Source organism: Podarcis gaigeae, assembly GCF_964106915.1.
Source record: "Podarcis gaigeae genome assembly, chromosome: 12".
NCBI lineage: Eukaryota > Metazoa > Chordata > Lepidosauria > Squamata > Lacertidae > Podarcis > Podarcis gaigeae.
The window spans coordinates 26,656,040-26,674,236 of NC_139688.1; the positions used below are offsets into that span (position 1 = coordinate 26,656,040).

General features: G+C 42.5%; 1 protein-coding gene and 1 long non-coding RNA gene across 7 annotated transcripts in view; one reads left to right on the top strand and one right to left on the bottom strand.

Annotated features, from left to right (window-relative positions):
• The window catches only part of LOC310828084, a 196,602-nt gene extending 191,109 nt beyond the window's left edge, over positions 1–5,493 (bottom strand). Inside the window, exon 1 of the long non-coding RNA XR_014556625.1 lies at positions 3,733–5,493. This is a non-coding gene — a long non-coding RNA (uncharacterized lncRNA). The remainder of the gene's footprint in view (positions 1–3,732) is intronic.
• A 496-nt stretch (positions 5,494–5,989) lies between these two features.
• On the top strand, positions 5,990–17,002 carry STEAP1 (STEAP family member 1). Of its 6 annotated transcripts, none has more exons than XM_083705117.1 (6): positions 6,254–6,604; positions 8,922–9,135; positions 9,371–9,477; positions 11,093–11,599; positions 13,162–13,326; positions 15,100–17,002. In XM_083705117.1, the coding sequence occupies exons 3-6, from the start codon at positions 9,415–9,417 to the stop codon at positions 15,355–15,357; spliced, it is 993 nt and encodes a 330-aa protein (XP_083561243.1). In that variant the 5' UTR covers positions 6,254–6,604; positions 8,922–9,135; positions 9,371–9,414; the 3' UTR covers positions 15,358–17,002. The 6 variants fall into 6 exon arrangements, with proteins under 6 accessions (XP_083561246.1, XP_083561241.1, XP_083561243.1 ...); XM_083705118.1 differs by having other exon boundaries at positions 8,991–9,135; XM_083705115.1 differs by lacking the exon at positions 8,922–9,135 and having other exon boundaries at positions 5,994–6,604.
• The last annotated feature ends 1,195 nt before the right edge of the window (positions 17,003–18,197 follow it).

Genomic DNA, 18,197 nt, shown 5'->3' on the forward strand with positions numbered 1-18,197 from the left:
AAATGTAAAGTTGGGAGGGACCGCAAGAGTTATCTTGTCCAACCCCCTGCAATGTAGGAACCTTTCAGCCAACATGGGGCTCAAACCACAACCCTGAGATTAAGAGTCTCATGCTCTACTGTCTGAGCTATCCCTCTGACCTGCTCTGTGTTATATGTTTGGACTGTGTTGCCCCAGTAAGCAATCTGGCCACTGAATTCTGCACCTTCTGCAGTTTCCAAATCATCTTCAGAGGCAGCCCCGTGTATAAGACATTGCAGTAATCCAACCTAGAGGTTAGCAGAATGTAAACAGCCTGACCCTGGGTGGTAGATGTGGCATTCTAATGAAAAATAAAAGGAAGGGAAATCTGGCATGCATGAAGTCTGTTCATCCATGGCTAAAAGCTAACCTAGGGAGAGAAATATTAGAAATGAAAATTAAGATTATTATTATTATTCAAATGCCAAGTGAGATGATTTTAGAGCCTGCAGGCTCTTAGCTTTCTGTTTATTTTATCTGTTTCCATTTTGCTGTTCTTCTCTGGCAAAATCACCTAATCATATGGTGTCAGTTCTATCCCTGCTTTGCATTTCTGGAACTTTACAAGTAGGAGGAATAATAAATAGCAAATACGGAATAATCAGCTTCAGACATGCTATTCTAGACAATCATTTGTTCAACAGATCATGAAAATTCCTAGGAGCTTCAAACGTTTTTGTAAAACAATGTTTTCCTAAACAATGAATAATATACCAATTTCCTTGCTCCTAGAAACAAACAGCAAATTAAGTGGCTGGGTTGTTTTAGCATTTAGCCTGTTTTGGTTACTATAATTGTTTCCTTGCAGAAGAATTACAAGTGATTAAAATGTCAGACACTACGTGCAAGTAATAATGTCATTACTAGTCATCCATAATAAATGTTATCACTGTAAGCATTATGTAGTCCAATGAAATATATAATAGAACTAATCTGAAGGCAGATGACTCGGAAGCATATACTTCATCAAGCCAACCAAAATTACCACACTGTTCTATAATGTTCTTATTTAATCTTACAATTTGATTTAAAAAAAAATATATTTTAAAGAAAAGATGCCTGAGTGTGGTAAAAAGAGAGTTGTGGAGAATCTGCACATTCTCCACACAGAAGCCACAACCTCTCACATACCCTTGATTTGATCCTGGAATGTCCTGCTTTTCTTTAGGACGTCCCTCTTTTCATCAAAGAAATGTTGGAGGATACAAAGTTATGCAATCCCTGAGCCAAGGAGATAAGTAACTATACAACCTTAGAAGACATCTGAAGGCAGCCCTGTTAATGTTTATTTTTAAAAATATGTTGCAAGCCACCCAGAGTGACTGGGGCAACCCAGTCAGATGGGAGAGGTATATATGTTGTTGTTGTTGCTGCTGCTGCTGCTGCTGCTGTTGTTGGATAAGGTGTCCCTATTTTCATCAGAGAAATGTTGTAGGGTATGTTATCCACTGGGACAGAGCTGCAACACAAGCTTCATGGTAGCTGCAAAGCTTAGGAGGGTGAGGTAGTAGGGGAGGTCGGGTGTGTGTGTATAGGTCCACCAGCGGAGTCAAGACAGCATTCCCAGTGGCACATCTGTGCAGTCCTGACCACCCCACTGCCTGACTCCTACCCCACTCCCTTCTGATAAGCAGCAGTGGCTCCGCCACTGGAAGTCTAGCATTGCTGCTCTGCCCTGTAAGTGAGCGGAGAGGACTGAAAGGGAATACAGTGGAACCTCGGGTTACAAACACCTCGGGTTACAAACACTTCAGGTTACATACTCCACTAACCCAGAAGTAATACCTTGACTTAAGAACTTTACCTCAGGATGAGAACAGAAATCGCATGGCGGCAGCAGGAGGCCCCATCAGCTAAAGTGGTACCTCAGGTTAAGAACAGTTTCAGGTTAAGAACAGACCTCCAGAAGTTCGTAACCAAAGGTACCACTGTTTATATTTGGCAATCTTCTTAGCCTGTTCTTGTAAACCTCTGGCACATGAAGAAGGCCACTGGGAAAATCAGGCCATGGAAACGCCATCTGTGGAAAGACAACCATGTGAATTCTGCATGCTGAATGCTGAAGTCAACTCAGATTGGCTCTTGGTGGTGGCACCAGATGGGAAAATTGCAGTTGCAGCCAAAGGTCCAGTTAGGCCATCTACACGCTGTCCAGCTTAAAACACAGCTAAGTCCTTCTTTTTCTCCAATCCAACAGAAGCTGGTTTGGTAGGAAACCCATCGAAACATAGTATGTCATAAGAAACAACAGGATAAAAAATATTTTAAGTATTGAAATGGAAATAGGAAATTGATGTGACATTGAGCAGCGAACAAGGGAGGAAAGAGAAACATCAACGTTGTGGGGTGGGAAGTCAACTTTTAAATTTGTATTAAATTTGAATTAATTTGATGTTAATTTATTAGAATTTTTGAAAAGCAATAAAACTTAATTAGAAAAGAAACAGCAGGATAAACATGGGTTGTGGGTGGCTAATGGTGTGTGTACACTGCTTCCCTAACCAGCAGGGGGCGTATACTAGATGCAGAGTAAACAGGAGTGTGTACACCATGGATAGGCAAACTAAGGCCCAAGGGCTGGATCCAGCCCAATCACCTTCTAAATCCAGCCTGCGGGGAGTCCAGGAATCAGTGTGTTTTTACATGATTAGAAAGTGTCCTTTTATTTAAAATGCATCTCTGGGTTATTTATGAGGCATAGGAATTTGTTCATATTTTTTTTCAAAATATAGTCCGGCCCCACACAAGGTCTGAGGGACAGTGGACCGGCCCCCTGCTGAAAAAGTTTGCTGACCCCTGGTGTACACAGCCTTAGTTTGTTACCCTACTGAGGTAGCTTGTTTTACATTTTTAACTTGTTTACTTATATTATCTTCCAGTTAATTTTTAAAAGATTTATTGAGGTTTTCCCCCCTTTTCATACTAGATACAAGCCGTATGCGATCCCTTTGATTTCTCTGTGCTTTAATATATAAGACACTTCTCCATCAGCATTCCAAAGTCATGAAATTATTGCTACTTGCAGCATCGGCAGATAAGATGTGACAGCTAGGATATACAGGGAGAAACATGTTATTAACCCCTCTTCCTGCCCCATCCCCATTTACAGCAAAAGTGGAATAACAAGGCTGTAAATCAGTGCTGAGCAAAACAAAGGAAAGGAAAAGGAAATAAACAATAAATCAAAATAAATACGGACCCACATACATCTATAATATATATTCTAGACCCCACAGTATCAGTTTTAAACATCTGAGATAAAGATGGAAGATGTATGGGAGAGAGGGAAGCACTTCAGATTTGACAGGGCCATTAATTAATTTGTTTGTAGCTATAGGAAGCCCTTGTAACAAAAATCCACACCCACCCACTCTGAAAAACTCCATATTTCTGCCCAAATAATTCTCCATCCCTAAGTCTCTGTACTAGCCCTCACACAGACAGAATGATGTATTTCTTGTCACACAGAGTGTCTCAGAGGGAAAAAAGAAGCCTCTTGCACCTTTTAAAGTCCTAAAACCTCCTGCCAAAAATAAAAGTGATGTTTACAACTTCTCTGACAAGGAACCAAACGTTTTTAAGTGTTACAAGTCTCATCTTCCTCCTTAAACCCTTTTAGTGCTTTTGTTTAGAGAACTTCACCGCCTATCTCCATTTAAAGAATGAGGTACAATGCTTTTTTTTTCTAGAAAAAGAGATGCCAGAACTCACCATGAACGTCTCCCTTGTTCTCTTATAACCTGAGAGGTGCCGGTACTCAGTTCCAGGAATTTTCGGCTGAAAAAAAGCCCTGGGTACACATTGCTTCAAATCCACATTATAAAGTCCCATATTGATGCACGTATAGATTGGTAAAATGAGGTGCGTGGACATCACAGGGTAAAGTCTAGATGGCAGTCTGGTTAGTAGACTTTGGGAATATACTTTCCTACTCATGAGAACCCATAATTTCAAGCATCCTCAGCTTCAAAGCGAGGCAGAATCTAAGAGGGTGGTACAGCTGGTATTACAGAGGCCCGGCTCCCCTAAGCACATGGCCTGTTCATTACATCCTTCCTGATGCTTTCAAATTTGTCAGCAGTTTTTCCCTTCTGTGCAAAGATGGTTTGCCTGCGCACCATTCCACTCTGAGCATTTCTTCATCCGGGTGACTGAATTCAGTAAGGCGTACTCCCCAGGTAAGCTTGCACAGGGATTTGTTTTGTTGCCTTTTAATTGTTTTATCAGAATAATCTGTCTAATACACAGTGGATGGAGTGGTGAGCTGACCCAATATACACCTGAGGCAGGGGTCACCAACACGGTGCCTTTGGGGCACCACAAAAGATCTCAGGAAATGTCCCCTCAAAAATCCGTAAGAGCCCGTTCTTCCTGATCAGTTCCTGTTTGCACTTGCTCAGCCTCTTCCACACTGAACACACATCCTTAAACACGCCATTTCATTGGTTTGGACACCAACCCTTCCTTCTGATTACAGGCATAAACGGCTGCTCTCTGTGAATGCAGCGGTGGCTGATTTGGGTGCCTTCTTTCCATTTATGATGTGGGGGTGGGTGGGGCACACCAGCACCCTTTTGTGTTCCAGTCGACTTTTTCAATCCTTGTAGTTGTGGCGGCCATTTTGTGCTCTTCCACACCTCACAGCCACCTTTTTGTGACTGGAGACCATTGCAGTTTGCCACTGGTTTAAACTAGATTGGCGACCCTGAGGACAAACTGACATGTGATCCAAAACACAAGAGGAGGCAACTCCTTTTAAGGTGCCTTGTGGCACCTTAAAGATTAATGGCTTTATTTCGCTCACAGGTTTGTGGGTTATAGCCTCTTCTCTCTCTCTAAATTCAGTTGCTTCAGCAAATATGATTCCCTGGCCAGTCTTCATTTTCTTGTATTGGGGCGGAAACGTATTTTATTCATATTTTGAACTGCACTTTGACTAAGCACCACCAACAGACAAACAAACATCAACTCACTATATTTATCTACACACAACTAGAAAGTCTCAAATTCTTTTAAGTCTTCAAATACAAAACAACACTTGATCAAGCAAGATAGGCATTAACCTTGTTGTGGGAAATTTTGTCACCCTGGCTCCCTGCAAGGATGACTAGTAGATAAATAACCCAATCTGCTTATTTTTATTTTTCAAATTAATGCTAAGTCAGCAGGTTGTGGCACAGATGGTAGGAAGAGCAGAGTTGTAGAAGGGCAGTCATCTTTCTCCACAGAATTACCCATTCTTTCCAACTTCCACAACAGGCCTAGTGAACAGGAAGTCTGGGATAGTTCAGCTGATAAAGCATGAGACTCTTAATCACCGGGTTGTGGGCTTGAGCCCCACATTGGGCAAAAGTTTCCTGCATTGCAGAGGGTTAGACTGGATGACCCTCGTGGTCCCTTCCAACTCTACTGTTCTATGATTCGTTGCTCCACAATGCCCCATTGCTGCTGTGGGCATCACCCTCCCTTTGGCCATGCCTTTATTGTATTGGTTTTTCTTTTTTCAGCCCCATGTGGACTTTCTGGGGGGGTTGGGGAAGAGTTCTGATTCTATAGTGTTCTAGCTCACTATTTGGGTCCACAAGACTTAAGTCTTCATTGTTGTTTCCTGGAAGTTTGTTTTTATTTTCATTCTGCAAACCTCACAAGTAGGTTTATTTGTGTTTATTTGTTGGCTTCATTCTCCAAGGAGCTAGTGGTGGAATACATGGCTCTCCCCATTTCATTTAATCCCAACAACAACCCTGTAAGGTAGGGTATATTGAGGCAGTGGCTGGCCCAAAGTCAGCCAGTGAGCTTCACAGCCCAGTGAGGAGTTGAAACCTAGTCTCCCAGATCTAACTACTACACCACACTGGCTCTTGTTCCTCAGAGGCCCTGCTTTGCTGGCCCTGTTTCTCACCATCTGGGGTCACTCACACACATGTGTCCACATTGTGAAGCTGGAATGGACCACATGGTTCATCTAGTGTTCTAGTCCAACCCCCTGGAATGCAGGATTTTTTTGCCCAAGGTGGGGCTTGAAAACCACGACCCTGCGGTTAGTACAGACTTCTTGCGCCTACGTGCAGCACGGATGCGCGACAGCAGCAGCGCGATCCTATGAGTAACTACCTAGAAATAAACCCATTCTGCTGCATGGGACTCACTCCCAGAAAAATGAGCAAATGCGACTACAGCCTAAAATCTGTTCATACTATCTCACAGTAGGGCAGGGGGGTTGCAAGTGCTTGGAGTCGTGTGCCGGGGCGGGGCTTATGGACACTTGGCCGCCAAATGCAGACGGCGCGCACGCCGACATCTTTACGCCCAGCGCAACAGTTTACAAGAGTGATTCTCCCCCCTCCCCTTTAAGCAAACAACACAACTTTGGCCGGCGACTCCCTGCAAGATCCGCCGGCTCCTGAGGCGAAGGAAAGGCGGAGCCGACCAGGCAGGGAGAGATGCCGAAGGCGGGGCTGCCAAGGGCGGGGTAGGCGGCTGCATGTCGAGCGGGCTCCGCCGAGGAGCCGCTAGTCTGGGTCTCTCCGCGTGCTAGTTCGGGATCGCGTCGCCCCAGGCCCCGAGACGGAGAAAAGTTGTTGTAAGTAGCGCCGAGAAGTCCCCGAGCTTTCGGAACAACTCCTCCTTCTCCGGGTGAGGGCGGGAGGTGGGCCGGCTAGCCAAATATTTGCGGAGCCCGGGAAGGCGCCGTGAGATTCCGAGCCCCTCTCTCCGGACGGCGAGCTCCGCTTTCCAAGCACGGCCGGCTCTCGCCTCCTCCAGCAGCCTTCCCTGCTTTTCCGCTCGTTTCCCCGCCACCCCGCGGTGCAAACGAGATTTCATGAATGCCTTAATAAATAAACGAAACCGTGACGGCAACAAGGGGCGATAGGTGACGGGCTTCTTCTGTACGTCATAAGGTACAGAACACCCTCGAAAGGGGGTTGGGGGAGAGGTGTTTGCTTTTGTACACGTTTACAAGAAGCACGCGCCTCCTGGCCAAAACTTTATTGGGTTAAGCTTTGCAGGGCAGGCTTTAAATCACAGCGGCTGCTACAGGGTTTCCCAAGAAAGCAAAAGTAATTGTGCTCAACGGGACCTGCCACGAAACGTTCAGAGTGAGTGAGTGAGTGAGTGAGTGAATGAATGAATCTTTATTTGCATCAGCCATCGGCCATAGCAATAAAACAACAATACGATATACAAAGAATAGAAATAATATTTCAGTTACAGTGGTGCCTCGCAAGACGAAATTAATTCGTTCCGCAAGTCTTTTCGTCTTGCGAGTTTTTCGTCTTGCGAAGCACGGTTTCCCATAGGAACGCATTAAAAATCAATTAATGCGTTCCTATGGAAACCGCCTTCAGACCAGGTCCGGGGACAGTCTGTCCCCCGACCTCTTCTGAAGGTCAGTGGGGGGCGAAAGTCAGAGAAGTGTGACTAGCCCAAGGTCACCCAGCAGCTGCATGTGGAGGAGCGGAGACACGAACCTGGTTCCCCAGATTACGAGTCTACTGCTCTTAACCACTACACCACACTGGCTCTCCACATAGGGTTTTATTTTACAACATCACTCTTGGCATATGAGCAAAGCCAGGCTTATTGCTAGACAAGTCTTGGTGGTTGCCTAGAGCAGTCCTTTTGCTGCATCAGCAGGAAGAGAGGAGGGAATAGCTTCTACTGTTGAGGAATAGTCGAGAGGAAGGAAACAGCCAAGGGGCGAGAAGAGATACAGTTAAAGGCAGCATGAGAAAAAGCATATTGGAAAATAGTATGTCTGCTGCTTGTTGAATAGTGGGGATGGACAGCCTTACTTTGGCAGGGCATTCCCATGTCTTGTGGCACCATTGTCCCAAAGGCCTTGTGTAACATGCTCACCTGCAGTACTTCAAATAACCATGGTACATAGAGCAGGGCACCTATAGACAGTCTGGACTTTTGGACAGACTTGTACAGGTAGATGCAGTTCTTAAGATACTCTGGTCCTGGGCCATAAGGCGGGGGCAGAGGATCCTCCCCCCCCCCCAACCCGGCAGGAGCGTTGTTCCCTTGTGGGCAGACTTCCAGTGTCTTCATTCCAGTAGTGGGCAAGGTTAGAGGGGAAAGTAGGCATGGCCAAAGGCAAATGTGGGCAGGGCAGATGATATACCATAGCTTGAAAAAGGTAAGAATCTCATTTGGGAAAGTCAGAGGTTTCTAGCCCTGTACATGTTCACTTCCTGGTCAAGGGTGCTGGGGCAGAGGCGGAGCTAGCTGCTCTGGCACTCGCACCCGGAGGGCGCTGCCCATGCAGCAAGTGTCCCTGGTGGGGGTGGCGCTGCAATGTCAACCCCCCTCAGGAATGACACCCCGGGGGTGCACCCCCCTTCCTCCGCCACTGTCCTAGGGCTGTGTAAAACAACCAAGGAACTGTGCTTTAACCTCAATGAAGATTCTTGTTTTGGTCATTTTCTATAGTGAACAGAGTTTCTTTAATTGCTTTACTCAACAGCCTTAAACAGCTACCAAGAGAGTTTTTGAAACTGACTTTATCCCTAGCAACATTTTTTTGCCTGTTAACATCTGCGTAGAGTGAGGCAAGATCATGATGTCGACACTTCTGTAAAGTGTCTGGTACACCAGCCTGAATATACCGCTTGCTTAAGCTGTCTGGGTTTGTTTTACAAAACATAGACCCTGGCATCATGCCTCTTGGTCTTTTATGATAGCTGTAATCTGGGATATACAGAAATCTGTCTCTCTCTCCCTCCCCCCCTTTTTTTAAAAAAAATCATGCCCACGTGAGGAAGATAGGCCAAGACTAGCAGATACCTTTGAGTGGAGATTCTATTTCATTCCTTTGTTTCTCTTGTCACCTTGGTAAAGTCTGCTCCCTTCAAGTACAATAGAAGCGAGAAATATTTTCTTTTATTTTCAAGCCTTTATTCTCTCTTCTGGAGTTGTGGGAAAAATAAGAGGATTCCATCAGCTCATGCTCATTTGTTTAGCCCTGCCATATGTGATTCATGCAGAAAATTAAACCCAAGGAGAACAATAAGAAGTAGATTGAAGATGTTAAGAACCCTACAGCTTTTGGAGCTGCAATTTGGATGTTTGTGAAGGGGGCTGTTCATGAAACAGCTTAAAGATCATGTGAGTCGTTGTTGTGTCTCAAAAATACTTGTGTAGAATTCAGATCATTTCACTTATAAAATGTGTACTTTTAATTCTCAGATTTGTGTGACAAGACAAAATCTATGGAAGTCCCCAGGTTCATCAAGGCTAACTCAAGACAGTGCATTTGATTAATTATGTGTATTTCTAAAGTACCAACTGTGTATACATAGCATGATACAAATAAATGGACCATGTAAAAATTGTCTTGCAGAGATCCTCTTGCCTTAGAGCGCAGGACAGTCATTGGTCAAGAACATGGAACAGAATGAAGATCAGAAAATGAATCCTGAAAGAACTTGGGAGAATTTCAACAATTTGGTAATCTTTATATGTGTGTGTGTTTGTATATTTATGTTACACATGCTAGGTTGGCCTTAGGCAAGGGGACATAATGACCCACTTAATCCTTCTGGTGCTCTGGCCTGCCAAATTCAAAGAGCTTTTACTCCCCAGGCTCCTTATCTGCAGCCTCCCCAGAAAATAAAATCTATGGGAAAGTATTTCAGGCCCTTGCAAATAGTGCAATTTTATTTACAGACCACAAGCAGTGTAGGGTTATCAGGACAACCACAGCAAAACAAAAGGAGACATGGAGACAAATGGTACCTTTTTAAAATGGGAGCATAACAGCGGAATCCAATTCATGCCTACTCAAAAGTAAATCCTGTGGAATTTAAAGGGTTACGATTGCAGCCTCAATCTGTAAACAATTAAAATTGCTAAAATTAAAATTGCTAAAAATACAGAAATTTCGACTCGAAACATGTGACGTTTAATAATTGCGATGTAGTTTTGATGACCACAGCAAGGAACTTGGCTATATCTTCTGTTACCTTAGGGTTGGAATCTGACCTTACTTGTCATTCATCTGAATTTCCCAAGTGTAGGGAAAGTGCTAGGAAAATGAAACGGGAGCATATAGTCATATAAGCTTCAACAGAACAGCTTTAGCAAGGACAAACACTTAGGTGCCAAGGCAGCCCAGTAAATTGCCCTTGCTAATGCTGAGTAGTTGGTAATGTGTAAACAACATTTCACATGACTCTAAACTCTCATAGAATTGTCACAAGCCCTACTCTCAACATTTATATATAGAGGGATAGAGATCTTCTTGTCCTTCGGTGTGTGTATGCCACGCTTTGCAACTGAATTTCCCACTCAGTGTATCTCATGAACTGTGCTCTAGCAACAGGGGTTTATGCCATAATCAAATTTGCTTGCTTTAGGGTGCCCCAAGGCTCTCTCCCTTGTTTTTGCTAGGGCAAGCTAACATGGTTGCTGCTTTGAAAATTGGTAATGGAAAGAACTATCTCTATCATCATGTAAAAGAGCGAATTTGAGCAGGCACAGCTTTTTCTCATGATTTCAGTTATACCTTGACGGAAGCAGCACCTGCTGTGAAATACATCCCAGTATGGAAGCCCTGCCTGTATAGATACAGCAACCCTACTCCTCTCTTTTTGCTGATATGTCCACCTCCAAACCACCGATCAAGGGATCTGCAATGGTCCAGGAGATAAAAACGGCATTACTGTGCCTTTTTGTATTTCACACAAGAATAAATGTGTTGTAAAGACTAGAGATTACATTCCGTTCCCATTTACATGTTTTGAATTGCATTTCCTTCCCACCTCTTCACAAAGGGTTGATGAAGAAATGTAATCTGCGGAGGTGGCTCCCTTCTGGGAATAAACCTTGGTGCCTAAAAATCATCAGTGAAAACCATGACTGCAATGGAACCAACCTTAAGTTGCTTCAGTTCATTATTGATATTTTAGTATTTTGCATCCTAAAACCTTGTGCAGAGTTAGAACAGTTTCAGATAAGAGTATATATGAGTACACGAAGGTCAGCAATGCAAGGAATCTACCAACATGGATAAAGTACTCTTAAATACCTCTTAGGTTTATGTATCGTATCTTCTCCTTTTCAGGTGATGGATTTACAAGTGGTTGGCATGCCAGATGCTCTCCCCCATGTTCATAAAAGAATCTGTATTGATGAGTTTGACTGTCCTCCCAGTAAGCACTGCGAACACGACCTTTTCCCTAAATGGCATTTGCCAGTGAAGACAGCATTGGTACTGTCCTTGTTAACCTTTATCTACACTTTCCTAAGGGACGTCATCCATCCCCTTGTAACTAATCAAGGAAACACATTTTATAAAATCCCAATCCTGGTCATAAACAAAGTCTTACCAGTGGTTTCGATTACCCTGCTGGCTCTGGTTTATTTACCAGGAGTACTGGCTGCAGGTTTCCAGTTCCACTATGGAACCAAGTATAGACGTTTTCCACAATGGTTGGACAGATGGATGCTATCGAGGAAACAGTTTGGACTTCTTAGCTTCTTCTTTGCCTCGTTACATGCCTGCTATAGCTTGTGCTATCCAATGAGGAGATCCTACAGATACAAACTCTTGAACTGGGCATATCAACAGGTACGCCATTTTGTTTTGTCATAATGCCATTAAATCGGTTTAAGCTGATGGTGTGCTGGCATCTGGAATGCTATGTGGGTCTCCCAGTCCTATAATGAATATGTTATACAAAAGTGTAACAGTCTGCAATCCTATACAGAATTGAGTCCCGTTGAATTCAATGGGGATTAATCCTAGGTAAGTGGGTATAGGATTGCACCTTTAAATGATTAGAAATTGTGAGTTGGAAACACCAAGGTGAGGGCTGACATAGTTAAAGTTTATAAACTTACAAATAAAGCAGAGAGAACAAATACAAAGATTAATATCCCAAAACATTTGTACCCAGGTTCATTCAATGGAACTAATTATCAGATGGTCCAGAAGAAGAAGAAAGACAATTCCCCACAGCATGAATAATGTCTGGAGATCATTAACACAGGATGTTTTGATAGCTACTACTTACCTGACTTTTTATTTTAAGTCCTCATTATTATTATTATTTATTAAAATCACAGATCTCTGATTTATCCATGTCTATAGCCAAAAATAATAAAATGGTAGGGATATCCAATGTGGTGCTTTCCAGATGTTGGCTCCTTAATTCCCTTTAGCCCCAGCCTGCATGGTCAGGGATTGGGAGAGCTGCAGTCTGACAACATCTGTAGAGCGCTGCGTTGGCTTCTCGTCTAAATTATGCCTTCCAGAGAATTTTGGCAGATGCAGTTGTCTAGGTGAGAGAACCTGCGCCTGCTGTTGAAAGTTTCCAGATCCCAGACCTCCTTTGCACCTCAACACCTTATATCTAACTATAAATACTGAAAGCACGGCAGCTCATTTCTGTATATAGGCCAATTATGCAGGTTATTTGAAAACATCTAGACTCATTGGCTGCTCTGGCAGAGCAAAAAAACTTGCCAAGTAAGTCTACTGATTAGCTGCTTAAAATACTGCTTCTTGGTGTTGCTTACCTCTTGTTACAGTTTGCCAAAGGTTGTGTTTAGCTTTTAGATGGAATTCTGTTTGTCAGCAAATAATGCAGTCCTGCTGGGAAAAACAAGTTAAAAAGGAATTGGAACAAGTCTCCTTGGGGGTCAAAACTTTGCTGAAGTAAATACTTCTCCATCTAATTGACTTTCCTATGGTTAAGGCTGATGGCACTTCTTGGGGGGACATCAGTATAAACAATGCTGCAGTTAAAGATCTGAAATGGGACCATACTCTAATTTGTAGCATGCACAGGTGAACAGAAAATATCAACAGAATCCCAGCGTATCCTGTTTTGTGCAGCATTTTAGTTAGCTGACAATGATCTATACAAGATACAGGCTGATTCACACACCTGGATACTTTAATCCCATCCGTGAAATGCATACAGGCTTGGGTGGGGAAACTTTAGTGCCAACTGGGGTATTTTTATTTATTTTTTAATCCCACTGTTATTCCCATGATAGCTGCAATTGCAAAAAATTTTTTTACAAATCTCTATGCAGTTTGGTTCTTACTGGGGTTTCACCATGGAATCTTAAGTGTACTTGTGTTGTCATTCTAACACTTCTTAATGTGTAGTGTTCTGTCCACAGGTGAAGCAGAAAAAGGAAGATGCCTGGATTGAACACGATGTCTGGAGAATGGAGATTTATGTGTCTCTAGGAATTTTGGGGCTTGCTCTGCTGGCTGTATTGGCAGTAACGTCAATTCCATCTGTCAGCCACTCGCTGACCTGGAGAGAGTTTCATTATATCCAGGTACACATGAACAAAGCGGCATAGATTGTTCATGGCTCAGTGGTAGAACACATACTCTTTGTGATAGATTTGAAGTTCACTCTCTGGTATTGCCAATTGAGAAGATCTGAAAAACGGAGGGGAAACACTCCGCCCCCTTCTGTAATCCGACACTGGACATTTACAAATAGCTGCTGATGTGATCATATTCCCATACCACCAGATGGAAATTGATTAGAGCCAAAGATGGATCCTTGCATGAAAGAGTTTGTGTGACCAGATATTGGTGGACTACTACCCTCATCATCCCTGGCCATTGGCCATGTTGAATAGGGCTGATGGGTGTTGGGGATTCAACAATATCTGGAGTGCCACAGATTCTTGCCCATGCGGCATGTGGAGCCTTCTCCATATGTAAATCAGCTTATAAGGATGCACTTCAATCTGTTGGTTGATGCAGCAAACTGGGACACTTGCAAGTAATTTCCCTGCTCCCGTTTTGTATATGCAAAGAGCAGTCCTGAACCCACCAGGGCCAGTAGAAGGAAATATGGCACAGCTTGCATTGGAAACAAAGGGAGAGCTAGTCAAGATACAGACCAAAGATCTCAACTTTTCCGCTATAGAATGCGGGTGGCACGAATCTCTTATCTATTAAATTTAGGCACCATGCAAGAGATTTCCCCTATAACCAGGCCTTTTAGAAGTGGGTGGAATGTTTTTAATGTATTTCTTTTTCCTCTTTATTTTTATGTATCTATAGAGGGGTGTTGTCTGTCTGTTCGTTTGTAAGTCACTTTGAGTTGCCCTGGACAAGATAAAGCGACTAACAAATTGAATTAATAATAATAATAATAATAATAATAATAATAGTAGTAGTAGTAGTAGTAGTAGTAGTAGTAAAAGTTTAGAAAATACAAAATCACTCTACCAGATTTCAAGTCGGCTGTGGTAGAGTTCCATTTGTCTTATGCAGACCTAAGTCTTAGAACATGGGTAGGCAAACTAAGGCCCGGGGGCCAGATCCGGTCCAGTCGCCTTCTAAATCTGCCCCACGGACAGTCCGGGAATCAGCGTGTTTTTACATGAGTAGAATGTGTCCTTTTATTTAAAATGCATCTCTGGGTTATTTGTGGGGCATAGGAATTAGTTCATTATTTTTTTCAAAATATAGTCCGGCCCCCCACAAGGCCTGAGAGACAGTGGACCGGCCCCCTGCTGAAAAAGTTTGCTGACCCCTGTCTTAGAAGCTCAGTGTTCTAAGCACATGAGGCAACCACCTTGCTGAAGCTAAGCAGGTTTGGTCCTGGTCAGATTCTGGATGGGTGACTGCCTGGAAACCACATGTTTGTCTCCTTGCGTTCCGTGAGCAAAGAAAGGTGGGGATATAAATATATGGTAGATAATGTTTTGGCATAGGACTGAATATGCAGCAAAAACAACAAGGAGCATTCTTCAACAATTGCATAGAATCTTAATTAAGCATTCGGTGTTTTAAAATAACAAGGGTTGTCGCCTTTTGAACTAATTCTTGTGCTGTAACAACTGCTTTTATCTGCAGCAATCAGCAGATGACATTTATCTCCATGCCTGCATATTATGTGCATGGAAACTGTTGATAAATGCACACAGGCAGATGCCCCTCACCTGTCTAATGAAAACCCTGAATATGCAGCAGTGTGTATTATAGTTTGTTTTAATTTCCTTTCATTTTTAAAGGTTAACCTATTGTTTTCTTTCTTTCTTTCTTTCTTTCTTTCTTTCTTTCTTTCTTTCTTTCTTTCTTCTTTCTAGAGCAAGATGGGACATTTAGCTTTGCTGCTGTGCACCATTCATGCATTAGTGTTTGCATGGAACAAGTGGATTGACATAGGCCAGTTTATATGGTATACTCCCCCTACTTTTATGATGGCAGTCATTCTTCCAGTTGTGGTTCTGACTTGTAAAGGTATCCTGCTTTTGCCATGCCTTGGGAAGAGACTAGAGAAGATCAGATCTGGCTATGATGCTAATGCTCTGGCAAGTAGTACACAGATAACTTCCAGACTGTAGATTTTAAATGTGGGTGTACTTTGCTGGCAATATTCAGGTGTTTTTTAAAAAAAGACCATAAGGAAACGGTCATCTTTATTTTTACATAGAGTAATCTGCACTGAGTTCAGTGAGGCTTACTTCTGGGTTGCATCGGTTAAAAGTGTGTTCGTTGGTTTTTTTCTACTGATGGATTTTAAAATATCTTACTTCACTATAGGTAGTTTTCTGAAAATTTACTTAACATTACAAGCTTACGTGAGCTTAGGCTAAAGTATGCATGTGGAAATTAAAATCTCAGGTGCCCCATATGTGAACTTCACTTTAAAAATACTGAAGATTTTTCAATACAAGTACAGCAATGACAGCCTTCTCTTCAGGGAAACTGTGGAATAATAACACACCTGTTATCACAACAGTGTTTATATTCACATCAAATCTTTAAAAAAAATGCAATACAAAAAATAATGCATAACACTTTAAAATGCAAACACAGAGCTGCCTTGCCGGAAACAGCTTCTCAATTCATTTCAGTGGCTGGAGTAGATCAGTATGTACATGCTTTTGTGCCCAGAGATCATATCTTTATTATTAACCTAATGAGCTCTCCTGTGCTTAACGAGATCCAAATGCATATCTAGATCATGGGATGCACCCAGATTACTTAATAATTTAAACACCACAGAGCCTTTGTAGCAAACCAAGCTCAGCCTTAAGAACATAAGAAGGCCTTGCTGGGTTTAGACCAGGATCCATGCAGTCTTGCATACTGCTCTGCAACATGCAGGATAACCTTCTTCGCCAGCATCTGGTCTTAAGGGTATATTGGTTCAATCTAAGGAGAGTTGTGTTTAGCTATCATTTCTGACAGCTGATGAAAGAGGGTTCCATAGATTTTTAGAATCTGTCTTTTAAATTCACCTGAGCTACTTGCAATCACCACATTTTTGTGCTAGTAAATTCAATAAATTAAATACTAGGGGCTGGATACTGGCCTTCTTCCATTCACAGGAGGGATTCCTATGCAATGGAAATTCCTGTTGTTAGAAGGGGAGCCATTTTTGCTGTTTTTCTGCTGCAGTCTCCTGCATCACTTCCCTTGCTGTTTCAGGAGGTTCCTAACCCTCTGGAGCAGCTTTTTTCAGGCTGATGGTAAAGGAGGATTTGGCAGAAATTCCTCTTCCACTGGCAAGAGAATTCCTTGAATTGGACCCCCCTCATGGGAAGGCTGATTCCCACCCGTGTCCTTTTTTTGGTCCTGGACTTCTGTGACTCAACTGTCTTGGGTGAATGCAGATTACAGTGTTAAGAGAGAGCTGCTTAACCACATAAATTGTTTTATTTCACTTCTATAAAAACTAATATGTGTATTAAAGAGTATTTGACATGGATTGGTCTGGAATATGTTTTGCAATTTGATTTTTTTAGAAGACATTTTTTCCAGAATGAGGTGGGGATTGAGCCCTTCGCCAACAGTAATTTGGATTCCAAAGAATTGTTTCATTTTGAGACTCTTGCCTCTAGTCTGCATTTCTTAAAATTATGTTGTAAATTGAGTACTGTAAATAAGAATTCAGCTATACTTGTAGAAAATGTGTGTTTTTTCACATTTACTGTATTTAAAACAATAAAACTTCTATACTCCAGCAGTTTTATATAAAACAAAGATTTGTCTGTCTTTTTAGATTTTTTTTTTTAATTGGCAGAGGCTAATAAATAGTTAATTGAAGACCATGAGTCAGTAACTGTTAAACAAGATAAATTTAGCATAGTAGACGTTCATATGGACGTGATGAGATGTGCCATGTGCGCACATGAAAGATACACAATTCAGCCAGTGCTATGGAATTAACCCTGAGATGAGTTCTCTCATCCACAGTCAGATCAAGCAAAGAGGAAACAACCTTTGTCACATTGTGGGTTGTGTCCAGTGGTCTTCACCCACCAATACAAGCCCATTTGATCCAGTGAAGGCTTCCATTAGCAGACTGGGGAGGGAGACTATTTTTAATTATTTCCCTCTGCAGTCCTCCAAACAGTCTCTGGAATGTTGAGCGACCCATTGACGCAGCAAGAAGGATGCCATGAGCACCTTTCCATTCTCCTGATGAAAGGTCCTCTGACCCAACAGAGACTTCCATCAGAATAACACCACCACTGGATACAATCCAATTCCCTTACTGGATTGGGAACCTATTGTGCAGAAAAGATTTGCTTCCAGATAGATGAATAGTGCAAGTTCATCTAACATGGTGTAGCCCCTTCATTTGCAGACTATGAGTGGAGATGCGCTTTCTTTATCCATCTTAACAATATACCATCCCAGCTGCATGTGCCTTGATCATGGTTAAACTTGGCTTTGAAATTACAACGCAGGAATTATTTATTAGTAAAGTGCTTAAAGTTTAATAGTCTGTGCTCTCAGGCTAACAATTAACCTGATAGACACAAAACAGAAGGGGAAGGGAGAGAGAAGGAAGAGGAAACATATGCTGGTGCTAGTCCTTTGTAAAATTATATATATTTGTAGTGATCTGCTGAAGTCACTAATGTGGGAGACAGTTCAGTCTCGCCTCTCCATCTGCTGCACCCAGGTAGATCAGCTGTTTATAGTAGAAGGCATATCTGAGATAGGAGGAGCCACTAAGACCTATAATAAAAAGACAAAGCTGATTCATGGTCATGCGACTCCAACAAGCTAGATGGTGATTACTGTTATAAAACAATTCCATTTCCTGCAAACAGTCTCTGGGCACTTAATGCTGTAGCACAGCTGAAGGTAAGCAAGTAAGGATCTGGTCAAAATTGCCAAGAGCAGGACCCAAGTATATTGTACATGGCCTGGGGATGCTGGATCCATT